This window comes from Vicia villosa, linkage group LG3 (genome assembly GCF_029867415.1).
Source record: "Vicia villosa cultivar HV-30 ecotype Madison, WI linkage group LG3, Vvil1.0, whole genome shotgun sequence".
Lineage (NCBI taxonomy): Eukaryota > Viridiplantae > Streptophyta > Magnoliopsida > Fabales > Fabaceae > Vicia > Vicia villosa.
In genome coordinates, this window is record NC_081182.1 from 174,778,013 (window position 1) to 174,793,262 (window position 15,250).

General features: G+C 34.4%; 1 protein-coding gene across 1 annotated transcript; it reads left to right on the forward strand.

Moving 5' to 3' along the window:
* The first annotated feature begins 8,772 nt into the window (after positions 1 to 8,772).
* Positions 8,773 to 14,404, forward strand: LOC131659421 (uncharacterized). Its single transcript, XM_058928612.1, has 3 exons — positions 8,773 to 8,939; positions 13,282 to 13,625; positions 13,848 to 14,404. Exons 1-3 carry the CDS (start codon positions 8,773 to 8,775, stop codon positions 14,402 to 14,404), a joined length of 1,068 nt encoding a protein of 355 aa, XP_058784595.1.
* The last annotated feature ends 846 nt before the right edge of the window (positions 14,405 to 15,250 follow it).

Consider the following 15,250-nt stretch of genomic DNA (forward strand, 5'->3'; position numbering starts at 1 on the left):
TGAATCTGAGTGAGTTCATCAAATCAATGACTAGGACACTTTCTCAACATTGACTTATACCATTCCCATGCCTCGTTGAGAGTTTCATTCACACCTTGAGAGAACACTGAAATTGTTGTTTTTGCTTCAAGCAACCGTGACTGAGGGAAGAACCTATCAAGAAACTTTTCTTCTAACTCATTCCAATTTGTCATGGTTTGAGTGGGTTGGTCTAGATACCAATCCTTTGCTTTGCCAATCAATGAGTGAGGGAATAATCTCTTAAACACCTACTCTTCCTCTCTTTCAGGGGCTCCGACTGCTCCGGCAATTTCATAAAACTTTGTCAAGTGTGTATATGGGTCCTCATGATCAAGTCCTGCAAAGGGACTGGCATAAAGTAGCTGAAGAATGCCAGTCTTCATTTCAGAATTTCTTGCATTGTTGTCATTTCGTGCAAATTGGGCTGCTCTTCTTGGACTGTTAGCACATGGTGGTCTAGGATTTGGTGGCGGTGGTGGTGGTGGTGGTGGATCTTGGTCTCCATGCCTTGCTATCTCTTCTTCTATAACTTGTGGTGTTGATGAAGTAGTTGCTTCTTGGGCTAGTCTTCGTTCTTTGGCTAGTTTCCTTCTTCTCCTAGTTTTACTGTTCAGTCTACTTGCGGTTCTTTCAATTTCTGGATCAAAAAGAAGTTGATCTACTAGTACACTCCCACGAATAAATCATAGCTGAAACATTAACCAAAAAGTGAGGCAAGACTAGATAATATTAATAATAAGTATACTCAAAACACACAGAAACTATTGATATGCTTATAATATCTTAACGCCAATCCCCGGCAACGGCGCCATTTTGTTAGAAAGTATATGATAAGTATTTCTAGTATCGTCTCCTTAGGGATTGATGCGATATTATCGCCAGCTTAGTGTATTTTGAGTTAAGATTCTGGTTGTTTTTAGTGTCATGAAAGATAAATAGCATGAAAAGAAATTAAAGATAATAACTTAGGGTTTAAAAACGGTTTGGTAAAACTGTGTCAAGATTAGTTTTCATTAGCTTGTTTTTGTATATACTCTGATGATCATGTATATGAACATATCAATGATTAATACAATCACGTATCCTCTCGATACCGTTTATCTCTAAGCAGTATCGTGATTGTTATTATATTAACCGTAAGATGATCTCTCATGCCAACAATTGACATAATAACCTTTAAGGTTTGATACAAGTGATTATCAACTCACAAATCTATCTCTAGAGTTTGATTATTGATAGATGAATACCCTTTAGGTCAAGATTTGAAACATATCTCTCAATAGTGTATCAAAACAACATATAAACATGAATACAAAGATATTCACCTTATATTAATCATTAACAAGGTTCATATACAAAAGATCAAGCTAAATACATACTATACAAGCTAACTACCTCTAATCTTGACACATGAGAAGTTTAGCTATCCATAGCTTCAACAACAAACATCAACACAAGATCTCCTAGCATAGAAATCCAAAGATGATGAAGAAAAATGCTTGAGAAATCTTGAATGATTATGAGTTTTTCTCTCTTCTTCTCTTGCCCTAGACTGTATGGTTGGTAAGAATGAAAAAACAAGATAAGGTCCCCCTCAAAATATCTCTAAGTGCCTAAAAGTAGCCACTTGAAAAAGTACCTCCGCTTAGCGCACAGACGGCCGCTAAGCGGAGCACCCAAAATATCTGCTTCCACGCTGGAGGCCGCTAAGCGGACCTTGCTGAACACAATTTTTCCTTTCGCCTCTGGAAAGCGCGCTTACACGCCGCTGAGCGGCCCTTGCTGCACACAACTTCTTCCTTTGGCCTCCAAACTTGCTCCAAAATGCCTCTTTACCTCCTAATACTTCCCACAATGCATAAAACCTACAAAAAACATAAGAAAAGCTTATAAATACTATATTTACTACTAAACTCGATTTTATTTATTTACACGATCACGAACCGTAATTACATTGAAAAGAATTGAGAAAAGTTATCAAAATACCACAAAAGTTATCAACAATTATCCACATTTTGGATTCTAACAAGAAGCGGGTGTCCAGATCGATGGTGTCTATGCGCGACATTGTCTTGGCTGCATCGGAACTGGAGGGTGCTGCCTGTTTGGCCTCTGGTCTATGGGCAAGTTTTATGGTGTTAAGGCCTTTGGCGGAAGCTTCGAAGCATCTCCTTGTCGCCTCTATATCTCCGTGTAGGGTACCTACCTTGCCTTTGGCCGTGTAGTACTTCATTTTAAGGTGAACGGTTGAAGGGATAGCTATCAATTCCGCCAAAGTGGGACATCTGAGGATGCACTGGAAAATGGAAGGAAAATCTATAACCAGAAAATGGACTTTTATGGCTCGGGCCGTCTCAGCTGCTCCGAACGAAACGATCAACTCCACGAAGTCCCATGGTTTAGTGACAGTTCTGTCGAATCTTTGCAGGCCTAGTCCCACGTATGGGGTAAGGTGGCTTTCGTCCAGCTGTAGGGTGGAGAATAATTGGGAGTACATGATGTCGACGAAACTGCCTTGGTCGACCAGAATGCGGCGGACATCGAAGTTGGCCATTCGGGCGCGAATGAGTAGTGGAATCGTGGCGTTGGGGGAACCGCCGGGGAGCTCTTCCTAGTAGAATACGATCAGTGTGGAACTTCCCTTGGACGGGTCGAGCGTGGCTGTCTTGCCTGAACTAACCGAGATGAGCTCTTCGAACTTTCGTTTGACGGAACCCACGGTTAGTTTGCTAAACCCCCTCCCCCTCTTGGATATCACTATCGTGGAAAGGAATGACTCCTACGGGCTATACAAGGAGAAGAACATTGAGACTCCGACCTAATCTGGGATATAAAAGTCCTTCGGTCGGGTCACACTCATAGCGACCTGGAGGGTGGTGGTGTCCTCGGCTGTTTCATTTTGGTCACTGGCTTCGTTTCCTTGGGAGTCTCTTGATTTTTGGCGTATTGTTTGAGATGTCCTTCCCTGAATAGTATCTCAATCGCATCCTTCAAGTGGATACAATCTTCGGTGTTATGCCTGTGACCATTGTCGAACCTGCAAAACTTTGATTTGTCCATGTTCGGCCTCGCAAGCATAGACTTTGGGAAGCAGACTTTTCCCGTCTGGAATTCGGCATTGATGCACTCGGTCAGAATATGCTCCTGGGATACGTTTAGAGGGGTATATTCCCGAAACTTCCCGGCCAGGCCTTTATAATCTTTGGCGTCGCGATTCTTGTCTTCTTTCTTCTTGTTGTTTCCCCGCCGAGAACTCTCTTCTTGGTGGGCGCCTTTAGTGTTTTCCTCCTGTCTAGAGTTTCGGACCGCGTGGGCAGCCTCTTTCTCCTCATACTGAATATATGTTTATGCTTTGAGGAAGAAAGTGTTTAATGTGGCCGGTGTTGAAGGATAGAAAAACACTTAGAAAGGGGGGTTTGAATAAGTGTACTTTAAAAACTCTTAAGATAAAAACAATTGCACAATGATTGTTACCCTGGTTCGTTGTTAACGAAACTACTCCAGTCCACCCCCTTAGAGTGATTTACCTCACTTGAGGATTTAATCCACTAATCAACCTTGATTACAATGGTTTTCAACTTAAATACCTTCTAAGTCTTCTAGAGTATTCTGATCACAACTTGATCACTCTAGCAACACAATGCTTAGAGACCTTCTAAGACTTCTAGAGAATCCGATCACAACTTGATCTTCTCTAGTTCCTTTACAAATTAATGTAAATAAATTCTTACAAGAGTATTACAATGCTTCTTAATAAGCTTCTAATGTTCCTTTTGTCAGTCAGCATAGCCTACTTTTACTGACTTTGCCTTTAATAGCTTCTAACGTTCCTTTTGTCAGTCAGCGTAGCCTGCCATCTTGTACTTGCTTCTGATTTGATCTTTATAGTTACAACGTTTGAATATCAGAGTCATTCAGCTTGGTTTAGAGCATCTTCTTGTCTTCTGACCTTGAAGAGCTTCTTAGCGTGATACCATAAGAACTTCAGTGCTTCTGCTTCTGATCTCAAGTTCTTCTGATGCTTCATAGACCATGTTCTGATTCTGCTTGACCATCTTCTAATGTCCTGCGAGACCATGTTCTGATGTTGCATACTTGAACCTTCTGAGTCAGTGCTTCTTGCGCTGATTTGTGCATACTCTATATATATTTCCTGAAATGGAAAATGCATAAGATTAGAGTACCACATTGTCTTAAACAAAATTCATATATAATGTTATCATCAAAACTAAAAATATTGATCAGAACAATTCTTGTTCTAACAGGTGTCTCGATGTCCATGGCCTTGGCGAAGTCAGACCGAGGTTGCAGGCCCTGCTCCAAAAGATACTTTTTCATGTCCGCCGTAATGGAGACCTAGATGGCCTCTTTGTTGAACCTTCCAATATACGCCCATAGGGATTCGTCTTTTCTCTAGATAATGGCCTCCAACGAGGCTTCCGATTCGGGATGTCTGCGGGAGACCGTGAAGTGCATTGAGAAGAGTCTGCCGAGCCCTTTCCATGATGTGATGGACTCATTTGGGAGGCTCTTGTACTAGTTCATTGCGCCTTTGTGTAGGGTGGTCAAAAATAAATGGCATTTGATCGAGTCGGGGACCCCTCCATAGTCAAGAAGGGCATTGATGTTCTCGATGTGTTCGTCTGGATCAGTAGTTCTGTCGTAAGTGCCTAGTAGGGGAGGTTTCTCTAATCTTGTGGGTAAGGGAGCCTCCAGTATGGCTCGAGATACGAGACCACGACGCTCCTCCTCCTCGTTAATATGGATCGGAGTCAGGGAACGGTCGCGACTCTGTCTTTGATGGCGGCTGTAATACGGTGGGAGAACTGACTTTAAAGAAATGTTGCGGATAGTAAGAGTCGCCACCGACTTTTATTTTATCCAATTGGAAAGGAAAAAAGAACAGGAAAGACCTTTAAAAAAATTTGAGTTCGGGGGGTAGGTTATACAAAGGGAAGGTTTAAAGCACCCTTTGTATCCATGGTTATCCATGGGCTCTTAATTACTTAGCTCACTTGTTTGTTTAAATTCTTTGAAAGAGTAGTGTGTGAATAGTAAAAACTTTGTTTAAGGACTTTAGCTTGTAAATAAGCGTAGCCTTTTGGAAATCGTTTTGAAAAGGAGGTGTGAAAAGCATTTGAATTTTGAATTGAATGTGAGCAAGCATTTAAGAACACCTACCCTAGGATTATCTTTTTTTGTTCTTTAAGTCTTTCGGGCGAAAGGGTCTATCCATACCATGAGAAGGCAGGAAGTCTTTCAATTGGATGTGCGGGTCATCGAGAAAAGTATCGTTCACCATAAGATTGTCCCTACCATAAAGAGGGCAGGTAGTCTAAGGGATGGATATAATAGTCATTTAAGGCAACATGCGAGGATACCTTAGCAATTGGGACAATCATCATGTTTTACCGAGGCAACTTCGAGGGACTAAATCTTATATGATGATTTAAATGATTTAGGCAACCTTTGCTTTAGGTATCCTCGGAACCGAGGGACTTGACTATTTTTTAGTATAATTAGAGGCAACAAGGCAACAACAATAAGGCAATAGGCAACAAGAGAGGTTACCCTAAAGGTGTGTGGGTGCACAATCATGTGGTTAAATTCAGTTATTTATCTTATAATTAGTGATTCTAATTTAGTTCAAGGCTTGCACTCCCTAGGATTACTAACCACAACAATTAATATTACGGAAATTAAAGGCAAAAAAGATAAATTCCTACGCTATTACAATAAACACCTGTGGGCAGAAAAATAAAGGCGGAAAATAAAACCTAATTACTATTACATAAAAAATCCTTTTGCAAGCCTATACACATTTTCTAGAATTTAAATGGCAGAAAATAAAATAAAGGTGAAAATTTAAATAAATAAACAAGTTTTACCCCAAGGCTAGAAATTAGCACAAGCATACGACAATCATAGAATATGAGGTGAGAAGAGAATTCGCGAATAAAATATGAGTTTAAGAAAAATCAGGGTTAAAAACCTTATGGCTAAAAAACCTAGGCAAACCTAAAGGTTAGTTTATAGACAACTCTTACATTATTGTTAGTTTTTCATGGTTTGATTAAAGGCTAATTGATGTAGGGAGCTGGGTCTGTGGAGAGAATACAAACGAAGCATGAAAATAAAATTAATGTAGGGAGCTGGGAATCGATCTCACGCCCTTTGCTTCCCAACAATTTCATCCAGCCAACTCACTTGTATTCCTCAATTGTAAGTATAATGGGCGGCTTTTAATATATATATATATATATATATATATATATATATATATATATATATGAAATATGATAATTAATTGAAAAAGTCAAACCAACTAAGTGACTGGGCCCACTACTGCATGCGCGGACCAATGAGTGATAGAGAGAAGATTATGAAACGATGACGGTCCAATAGGAACAATCCACCGCACAGTCAAATGGTCGTTGTTCCTGTTCATCTTCTTCTTTCAAGATACCTGCGGATTTTGCTGCAGCTTTTGCTGCGGAATTTCCTGCGATTTATCCTTCAGATTTTCTGCAATTTCAAAACCCAGTAAAACGACGCATGAATATTCACACAAAGCCATAGTTCGACTATAATTGACCTCCTGAGCACGATGGTGGCCCTCGTTTGGATTGAAAAATGCCTGTAAATATCAATTCGAATAGCATACATCCCTTTGCCCAAACAATGGAATAAGTCTGTTCCTGCGTTTAAGCTCTTGAAAAAAGGTTCAAAGCAGTCCTAAACACCATTATAATCATAACTATGCATGCATGGATCATTTATATTTTATGTATGAAAAGTTTGAAATCTTAAGAAACTTGATGCAAACTTTGAACCTGTGTACCCTTTCTTCACGTGTTCTGATCGTTAATGAAGGTGGGAATGGAACCCTGGGACCTCTGAGATTTGATTAGGATCACTGGTTCCCTTACAAACTCGATTGAATCTATGATTTGGTGTGGCCTCTTTCTTTGAGGTTTTTGGCAATCTTTGAAACTCTTCTCCTTCACCTAATTTTCGTGTCCTTATGCTTGGAATTGGTTATGCATATATAGTGGAAGCTTTTAGGTCAACAAAAACTTAATAAATCTCATTGAATCAAAGATTGAAAATTTTATGGAAATTTGATTTTTAAATATTTCTAAATAAGTCCAATTTCAATCTTTTCTCATCAATGTTATTTTGCACAAATTTGGATGAAAAATATGATTTTTATTTGATTGAATTTGATTGGAAATCAAATCCAAATCAACTCTCTTTCATAATCTTTTGATTATTTGATTTTAATCATATTTTTAATGAATAAAAATTCAAATAAAATCAAATATTCATCACAAATTGAGATTGAGTATCTTTTATGACTTGAGGAGCAAGATTGAATCAACAAGGATTAGACCCATTTGCAAGAAAACTCATTTTGGACCATATTTACTTCACATTTTTCGCTCAAATTTGTCCAACTTTGACAAGGCATATCTCCCTCAATTTTAAGATATGGAGGAGTTCTAGGACTTTTTGGAAACCTCAAGATGTCCTCTACAAGCCACTTTTGAAGCTTTTTTCCATTTGAGGATTTTATCCTTATGATATAGGCTTTGACAAAAAACTGCTTTTGGTTGACTTTCAAAAAGGACCTATAATATTTTGATCCATATCTCTCAAATGAAGCATTTTTAGCCTTGGCATGTGAGAGACAAAGTTGTAGAGAATTCAATTTCCTTCAAAATAGGCATTAGATGGGAAATTTCTGATGTTCCATGTGAAAGTTATGGCTGTTCAAAGTTCAGTTGACTTTCTCCAAGAAAACCCTAATTTAGAAACTTTGAGTTTCCTTGATTTCTGAACTTTTCTTGATGAATCATCAATCCTTGATCAAATGATGAATGATACTTAAAAATAAGGATGTTGACCAAAAATCAGGAATTTTGGCTGTACTTTGACCACAGTTGACTTTTAGGTCAAACTGGTCGACTGTTGACCATTTGAACTGTTGACTGAGCAATCTTATGGATCAAAGCTTGAAACTTGGCATGAGGATTATTTGAATCATGTGAGAGGCCATGAGGTCCACTTGAGGGGTCAGAACTTGATTTTACCTTGAGAGGAGCAAAACCCTAGTTTGAGGGTTGTTGTTTTAGGAGAGTGTACATTCAGTCAAATCCTGAGCCTTTGATATTCAAATGAGCTCGAGGATGAACATTTGGTGGGGAAATTTTGGGATATGACAGCGGAGATGATCCGTCAGTTTCGGGGACGGAGATCTTGATCATCTTTATGAACGTGGAGAAGGTGAGTAGTGACGAGAGCGATGATCTTCTTTGCTTCTTTTGGCTATAGAGGAAGACTGGTCTCATCTTGACGGAGAGTGTTGTCTTTTCTTGGCTACGGAAGCCTCGGGCTTGGGACGCCGGTCTCTGCTGGTGTGGTGCTGAAGTTCTAATTTCCTAATCCGGTTATTCTGCTGCCGGATCAGAGTGTTCGTCTGATTTAGAGCAGCGAAAATGGAGGCCATTGTTAAATCGGTTGGGTTGGCTCCATTGCCAAGAAAGGGTTTTCAAGAAAGGCTTCTTGGTCCTTTCCGCTGTGTCTCCGTGATGGAAGGTGACGTTGTCGCGACCGTCTTCCGACAAGGGGGATGCTGTGTGACCGTCACGTAGCTGGGAGACGGTGGAGTTGGAAGGTACGATGAACCCGACCTCGTCTTTTCCCAGTAATGGAGCGTCACGGGTGGTGAGATCTTCTCCGTCGCCGGCCATGATGAATGGAGTGTGTAAGCTTTTGGTTCCTAAGTTTTTGATGACGCAAGAAGCGATCAAGAAGTGCAAGAAAGAGGAACGGGGAGACTTAGCAGATTCTCAGAGACGGCGCCACTGTTCTTTTCTGGTTGAACAGATGGCCAGCAACGGTAGGCTTGAACTTCGGTGATGGTTGAGAGAAAAAAGGGGGGGTTGTACCTGCAAGGCACTCTAATGCCAAAGTTAGTAAAGAAACAAGGAGGTACAACCGAAAGTATATGATTTTGGGTGAGAGAAATGAATTACCTTGCCCTCTAAAGGTAGAGGGCTATTTATAATGGTCTCTTGGGAATGGGTCCCCTATTTTCGTGGGCTTGGGTCCCCTATGTAGGAGATCGTTAGATTAGGTCTTGTCAAGTTTGTCCGGAGGAACTAGCCGTTGCTGAGTACGGGATATCCGCGTGCTCGGTTGGTAGCCTGTTTTGCCCGGTAGAGAAGGGAAGTGCCTTGCCTATGGACAACTCGCGTTGGGTCAATTCTATTGGGTCAAAGGGTGGATTGAGCCAATTAGAACAATTGGGCCGGTCCATAACAAAAATATATCAATTTTATAGTGTACTTTAAGTAAATAAAATATAACTTTATTTACATAAAAAATTGTTTAAAGTTAAAAAAGATTAATATAAAAATCTGTTTTGATTTTAATTAATATTAAAAATCATATATTTTTTTTAAAAATATTAATAAGAATAAATGAATAGAATTTATTTTATATTCTTCTAAAAATTGTGATTTTTTTCAAAATTGGTAGTAAACATTATTTGATGAAAAATAATATTTGTTTCTAAGAAAAAATTGGTATTATTTTGTATTTTTTTTATACATATTTTAAGTATTATTTTATATTGTATTTAAAAATAAAACAATTTTATTAGTTACTTTAAGCGAGTATAATATTATTTTTTATTTAAAATAAATCACAATTTTATACCAATTTTTTCTTTGTTACAAATATTATTTTTCAACAAATAATGTTTACTACCAATTTTTTTTTTAAAAAAAAAAAAAAAAAATCACAATTTTTATAATAATATGAAGCTATATTCTATTCACTTGTTCTTATTAATGATTTTTTAAATATATGAACTTTAATATTATTAATATCCAAAAAAAAAATTTATATAATTTTTTTATTTTTAAATAAATTTTTCTATTTTGTATTTAAATAAATTTAGATTATATTTACTTAAAATACACTATAAAATTGATATATTTAAAATAAGAAAAATTTAATTTTTTTTACTAAGAATCTTGATTTTTTTTTAAGAAAGATTTAAGGCCTGTTCGAAATGCTTTTAATTTTTAGTTTTTAAAATTTGTTTTAAAAATTATTTTTAAAACTGTTTTTAAAAAATAAAAATGAAAAAAATATATTTGGCATTTAAATTTTGAAAATTGTTTTAAAGATTAAGAAATGAAAAAATTTGTTTGGCACTTAAATTTTGAAAAACTGTTTTTAAGAGAATTAAAAAATAATGTTTACCACTTAAATATATAAGAAATGAGTAATAACTATTAAAATAAAATAATCTATTATAACGTGTAATAAAAAATTGATTGAAAATTAAATCAAAATTTTAAGTAGCAGTATTGTCGTTAATATAAAATAATTACTGTATTGGGTCATGCTAACATGTGCCCTAAGGGCACATGTTAAGATACTATAATTAGAAAAAGTTAAAAGTAATTAAATGCAATAAAATCATATTTAAAGTTTCGATACATTGAATGCACGCGTTCTAAGAAAATATTTCTATAAATATCTTATTATCTTGTGCCCTTAGGGCACATGTTAGCTTTTCCCTACTGTATTATATTATTATATAATTCAATTATACATATAATATAAAAGAAAAATTAAAACAATTTTTTAGAATATACTTAACTTAAAATATGAGCTAAAAAATACTTCTAATGAATCACCGCTTGTCTAAAAAAAACAATATACTTTGTTTTTGTTAAAATTTAAAATAAAAAAAATTTGAAGATTCATTTTGATCCCTCACAAAAATTACACAACTCAAATTAGTTCTTAAAAAAAGGACCTGACTTAATCTCTTACAAAATTTAACCGGATCATATTAATCTTTCTGTTAATAATTTTTTCAAATCAGTAATTTTCATATTTTTAAACCGTGAATGCACTGCCATGTTGGCTTTTATTTTTTATTTTTTATATTTTAAATACTAAATTGATTTTTAATTATAATTTTATTTTTAAACAATTCAGAATTAATAATATCAAAAAAGACAAAATTGTTTTTTATATGAAATTGAATCCATGACATTTAACCAATATTTTAAGTCTTTACCAGTCCAATGTACATTCATGGCAAATAATTCTTATAATTTTTAGCAATATAAAATAATTCTAAATTTAAAACAAAAAACTTAAAATTTGTACCAATGGGGTCTCAAATCCAGGTCCATTCAAGTTAAATGAGTCATTTTAAAACTAGACAAATCAATTTATATCGTTAATATTCTTAATAATACTTAAGTTAATAATTAAAAATAAACATTTACTTATTTTAAATAACAAACAAATAAATATTTACTAATTTTAAATAATAAAAAAATTAAAAATTTAATAATAAAATAGATATAATTAATCAAATAAAATGAATAAATTAGTATTTAATTGAATTACTAGTAAATTAAATTATCACTATTCAGTTATAATTAAATAAATAATTTAAAAAATTAATTGATTATTTATTTTAAATTGATTAAATATTTTAACAATTAATTGAATTACTATTAAATTAATTAACTATTATTTAATTTGAATTAGTTTGAAATAAGGAAATATTTATTTGTGTGTTATTTAAATTTAAAATTATTTAATAATATTAATAATCTTGAGAATTATTTATTATGAATGTATATTGGCTTAGTGGTAAAGACTTAAGATATTGTTTAAAAGTCTTGGGTTCAATTGCTTATAAGTAACAATTTTGGCACTTTGGATATTATTAAATCATAATTGTTTAAAAATAAAATAAAAAATAAAAAATAATTTAGTATTTATTTAATTTATTATTTTAAAAATTAAAAATAAAATACAACGTGGCAGTTCAGTCACGGTTTAAAAATAGGAAAAAACTAGTTAAAAAAAAATTAGTTGAAGAGCTAATATGATTCGGTTAAATTTTGTAAGGGATTAAATCAGGTTCTTTTTTATGAGGAAATAATTTAGGTTGTATAATTTTTGTGAGGGACCAAAATGAATCTTGACTAAAAACTTAGGCTACTAATGAAAATTATTAGTTTTCTCCATGTTTTTGAGTTTTAAAAAGAGATAAAATACTCAAGTAATAAGCAAAACACAATCTACCTGTTTTGGTTTTTAAGTTTTAAAAACAACCAAACTTACAACAGTTTTTTAAATTTATAAGTTAAACAACTTTTTTAGTTTTTAAATTTTGGAAAGAAAAAACATTTTTTATAAAGCAAATCAAACGGGCCCTTACAATCACCTTTTTTTTTTTATAAAATTGAAGAGTCATTAAATTATTAGAAAACTAGGAGAGATCTAATTAATTTTATAAGAAAATAAATAAATTATACTTTGATAAAATAAAAATTATTTATCATTAAAAATAGAATAAAACAATTTTAAGTAAGAATCACGAGTTACTAATTAGCCATTTCTAATCATTAGATTAAAATAAAATTAAAAATTATCAATGAGTGTAACTATAAGTATAATATATTGGTGTAATTTGATCCCTCTTCATATATATATATATATATATATATATATATATATATATATATATATATATATATATATATATATATATATATATATATATATATATATATATATATATATATATATATATATATATATATATATATATATATATATATATATATATATATATATATATATATATATTATTAAATGTGTTTAATAATATCTAAATGTTATTTAAGTGGTTGTAAATTTTATTTATATCATTTTCAATTTTAATGAGTATTTAAAATGTCTGTATGACATAAAATATGTCTGGAATGCTTGCCACCTGCCTCATCGGACCACTATCCGGTACTGCTAAGTTGTATTAATCTCACGGTACAACCTAGTATAGCCAGGAAATTCAAGTTTGAAAATGTTTGGCTTATGGAATCGGGTTTTATGGATTTTGTGCGTGATAAATAGCTCAATTGTGAGCATGAAGAGATTACTAAAAAGCTAGAAGAATGTGGAGATGATATGGTGAAATGGAGTCAAAAAACTTGGTGTAAAGTTAGAAAGGAGATTGATGGTATTTGTAAGAAGTTGGATAGAGCCAGACAACACGTGTTTTAAGGGAATCTCAATTATTTCTCAGCCCTTAAGAAATGATTGATATCTCTGTTGGTGAAAGACGATCTTTTTTGGAAGCAAAGAGCTAAAGCCCATTGGTACAAGGACAATGATCTAAATACTCGATTTTTTTCATGTTACTGCTACTGTTAGGAAAAAAGCTAATGCTATAATATCTCTCATCAATGAGAATGGAAAAATTATTCAGTCTACTGAAGGGATGTGTCAATTGGCTAGTGATTATTTCACTGAGTTATTCCAAAAGAAAACAAGCTCTCGGGATCGAGTACTACAAGATATTGATAACTTAATTTCAGAAGAAGATAATGACATGCTTACTGATGGATTTTCTTTGAATGAATTTAAAGATGCTATTTTCTCTATGCAAGCTGATAAGAGTCCGGGTCCCGACGATTTTAATCCTGGATTTTATCATCACTTTTGGGATACTTATGGCACCAATATATTTAAAGCAGCGTGTGATTGGCTCGAAACAGGTATTTTTCCGCAAAGCCTTAATAAAACTAACATCACTCTCATTCCGAAGGGAGATATCCAAACCACTATGAAGGATTAGCATCAGATTTCTCTGTGTAATGTTCTTTATAAAGTAATAGCGAAAGTTCTTGATAATCGCCTCAAGAAGATCTTAGATAAATGCATCTCAGATAATTAGTCAGCTTTTGTACCCGAAAGATCTATCCTGGACAATGTTATAGCTGCTATTGAAGTGATTCATCATATAAAGACCAAAACTAGAGGAAAAGTCAGGGAGATAGCTCTTAAGCTTGATATTGGTAAAGCCTACGATAAAATTGATTGGGATTACTTGAAGGATTATCACTATGGGTTTTTGTCAAAATGGGTTGGATGGATCATGCTCTGTGTTGGAACGGTGGAGTATTCAATGAGTATGAATGGAAATATGGTCGGACCGATAGTTCCCAGGCGTGGGTTGAGACAGGGTGACCCTTTATCTCCGTACTTATTCATTCTTTGTGCGGAAGGTCTTACTGCTCTTATTAGGAAAGCAGAAAATAAAGGTGATATCTATGGTGTTAAAATTTGTAGAAATGCTCCTATAATATCTCATCTTCTGTTCTCCGATGATTGTTTCCTCTTCTTCAAAGCTAATATTGAAGAAACAAATGTTATGAAGGATATTCTTGCCACTTATGAGGAAGCATCCGGTCAAGCTATTAATTTCCAAAAATATGAATTTTACTGCAGTAGGAATGTTAATTCTGATACTCGTTTAGAGTTGCTACATGTTTAGGGGTTCAACAGGTTCTGGGCACCGGAAATTATCTTGGTATTCCTTCCATGATTGGTAGAAGCAGGAAATCAGCGCTTAGTTTCATTAAAGACAACATTTGGAGGAAAATTAATTCTTGGAGTAGCAGAAGTTAGTCGCAAGCAGGGAGAGAAACCATGATTAAATATGCTCTACAATCTATTACGACTTATATTATGAGTCTCTTCCTTCTTCCATCCTCCTTAATTGATGAGATTGATAAGATGGTGAACTCTTTCTAGTGGATTCATAAAAGAGATAGAGCCAAAGGAATTCATTGGCTTTCCTGGGATCGATTATCTATGCCTAAAGGTGATGGGGGTATGGGGTTCAAGAATATAAATGCTTTCAATCTCGCTATGTTAAGTAAGCAAGCTTAGAGGCTTATGAACGATACAAATTCTCTTGTATACCGCCTTTACAAAGCCAGGTATTTTCTAAATAGCGATTATCTAAGTTCTAATATTGGTCATAATCCTAGATATGTGTGGCGTAGCATCTGGAGCTCTAAATTTGTGATTAAGGGAGGGTTAAAATGGAGTATAGGGTTAGGAGAGAATATTTCGGTTTGAGATCAGTATTGGTTGGTTGATGGTACTTCACTGACTAATCCTTGGCCTAATAACTTGGTGGTGGGTAATCTTAAAATCGTGGACTTGATGACTCATGATGGTAAAGAATGGAACCAAAATTTGATTTATGCGCTTGTAGGAGAAGAGACAACTCAAAAGATTCAAAACACTTCTCTCTTTACCGCGGTTCATAGTGAAAAATTGTTTTGGACACATGAATCTAATGGTAAGTTCTCGATTCGAAGCGCTTATAGGT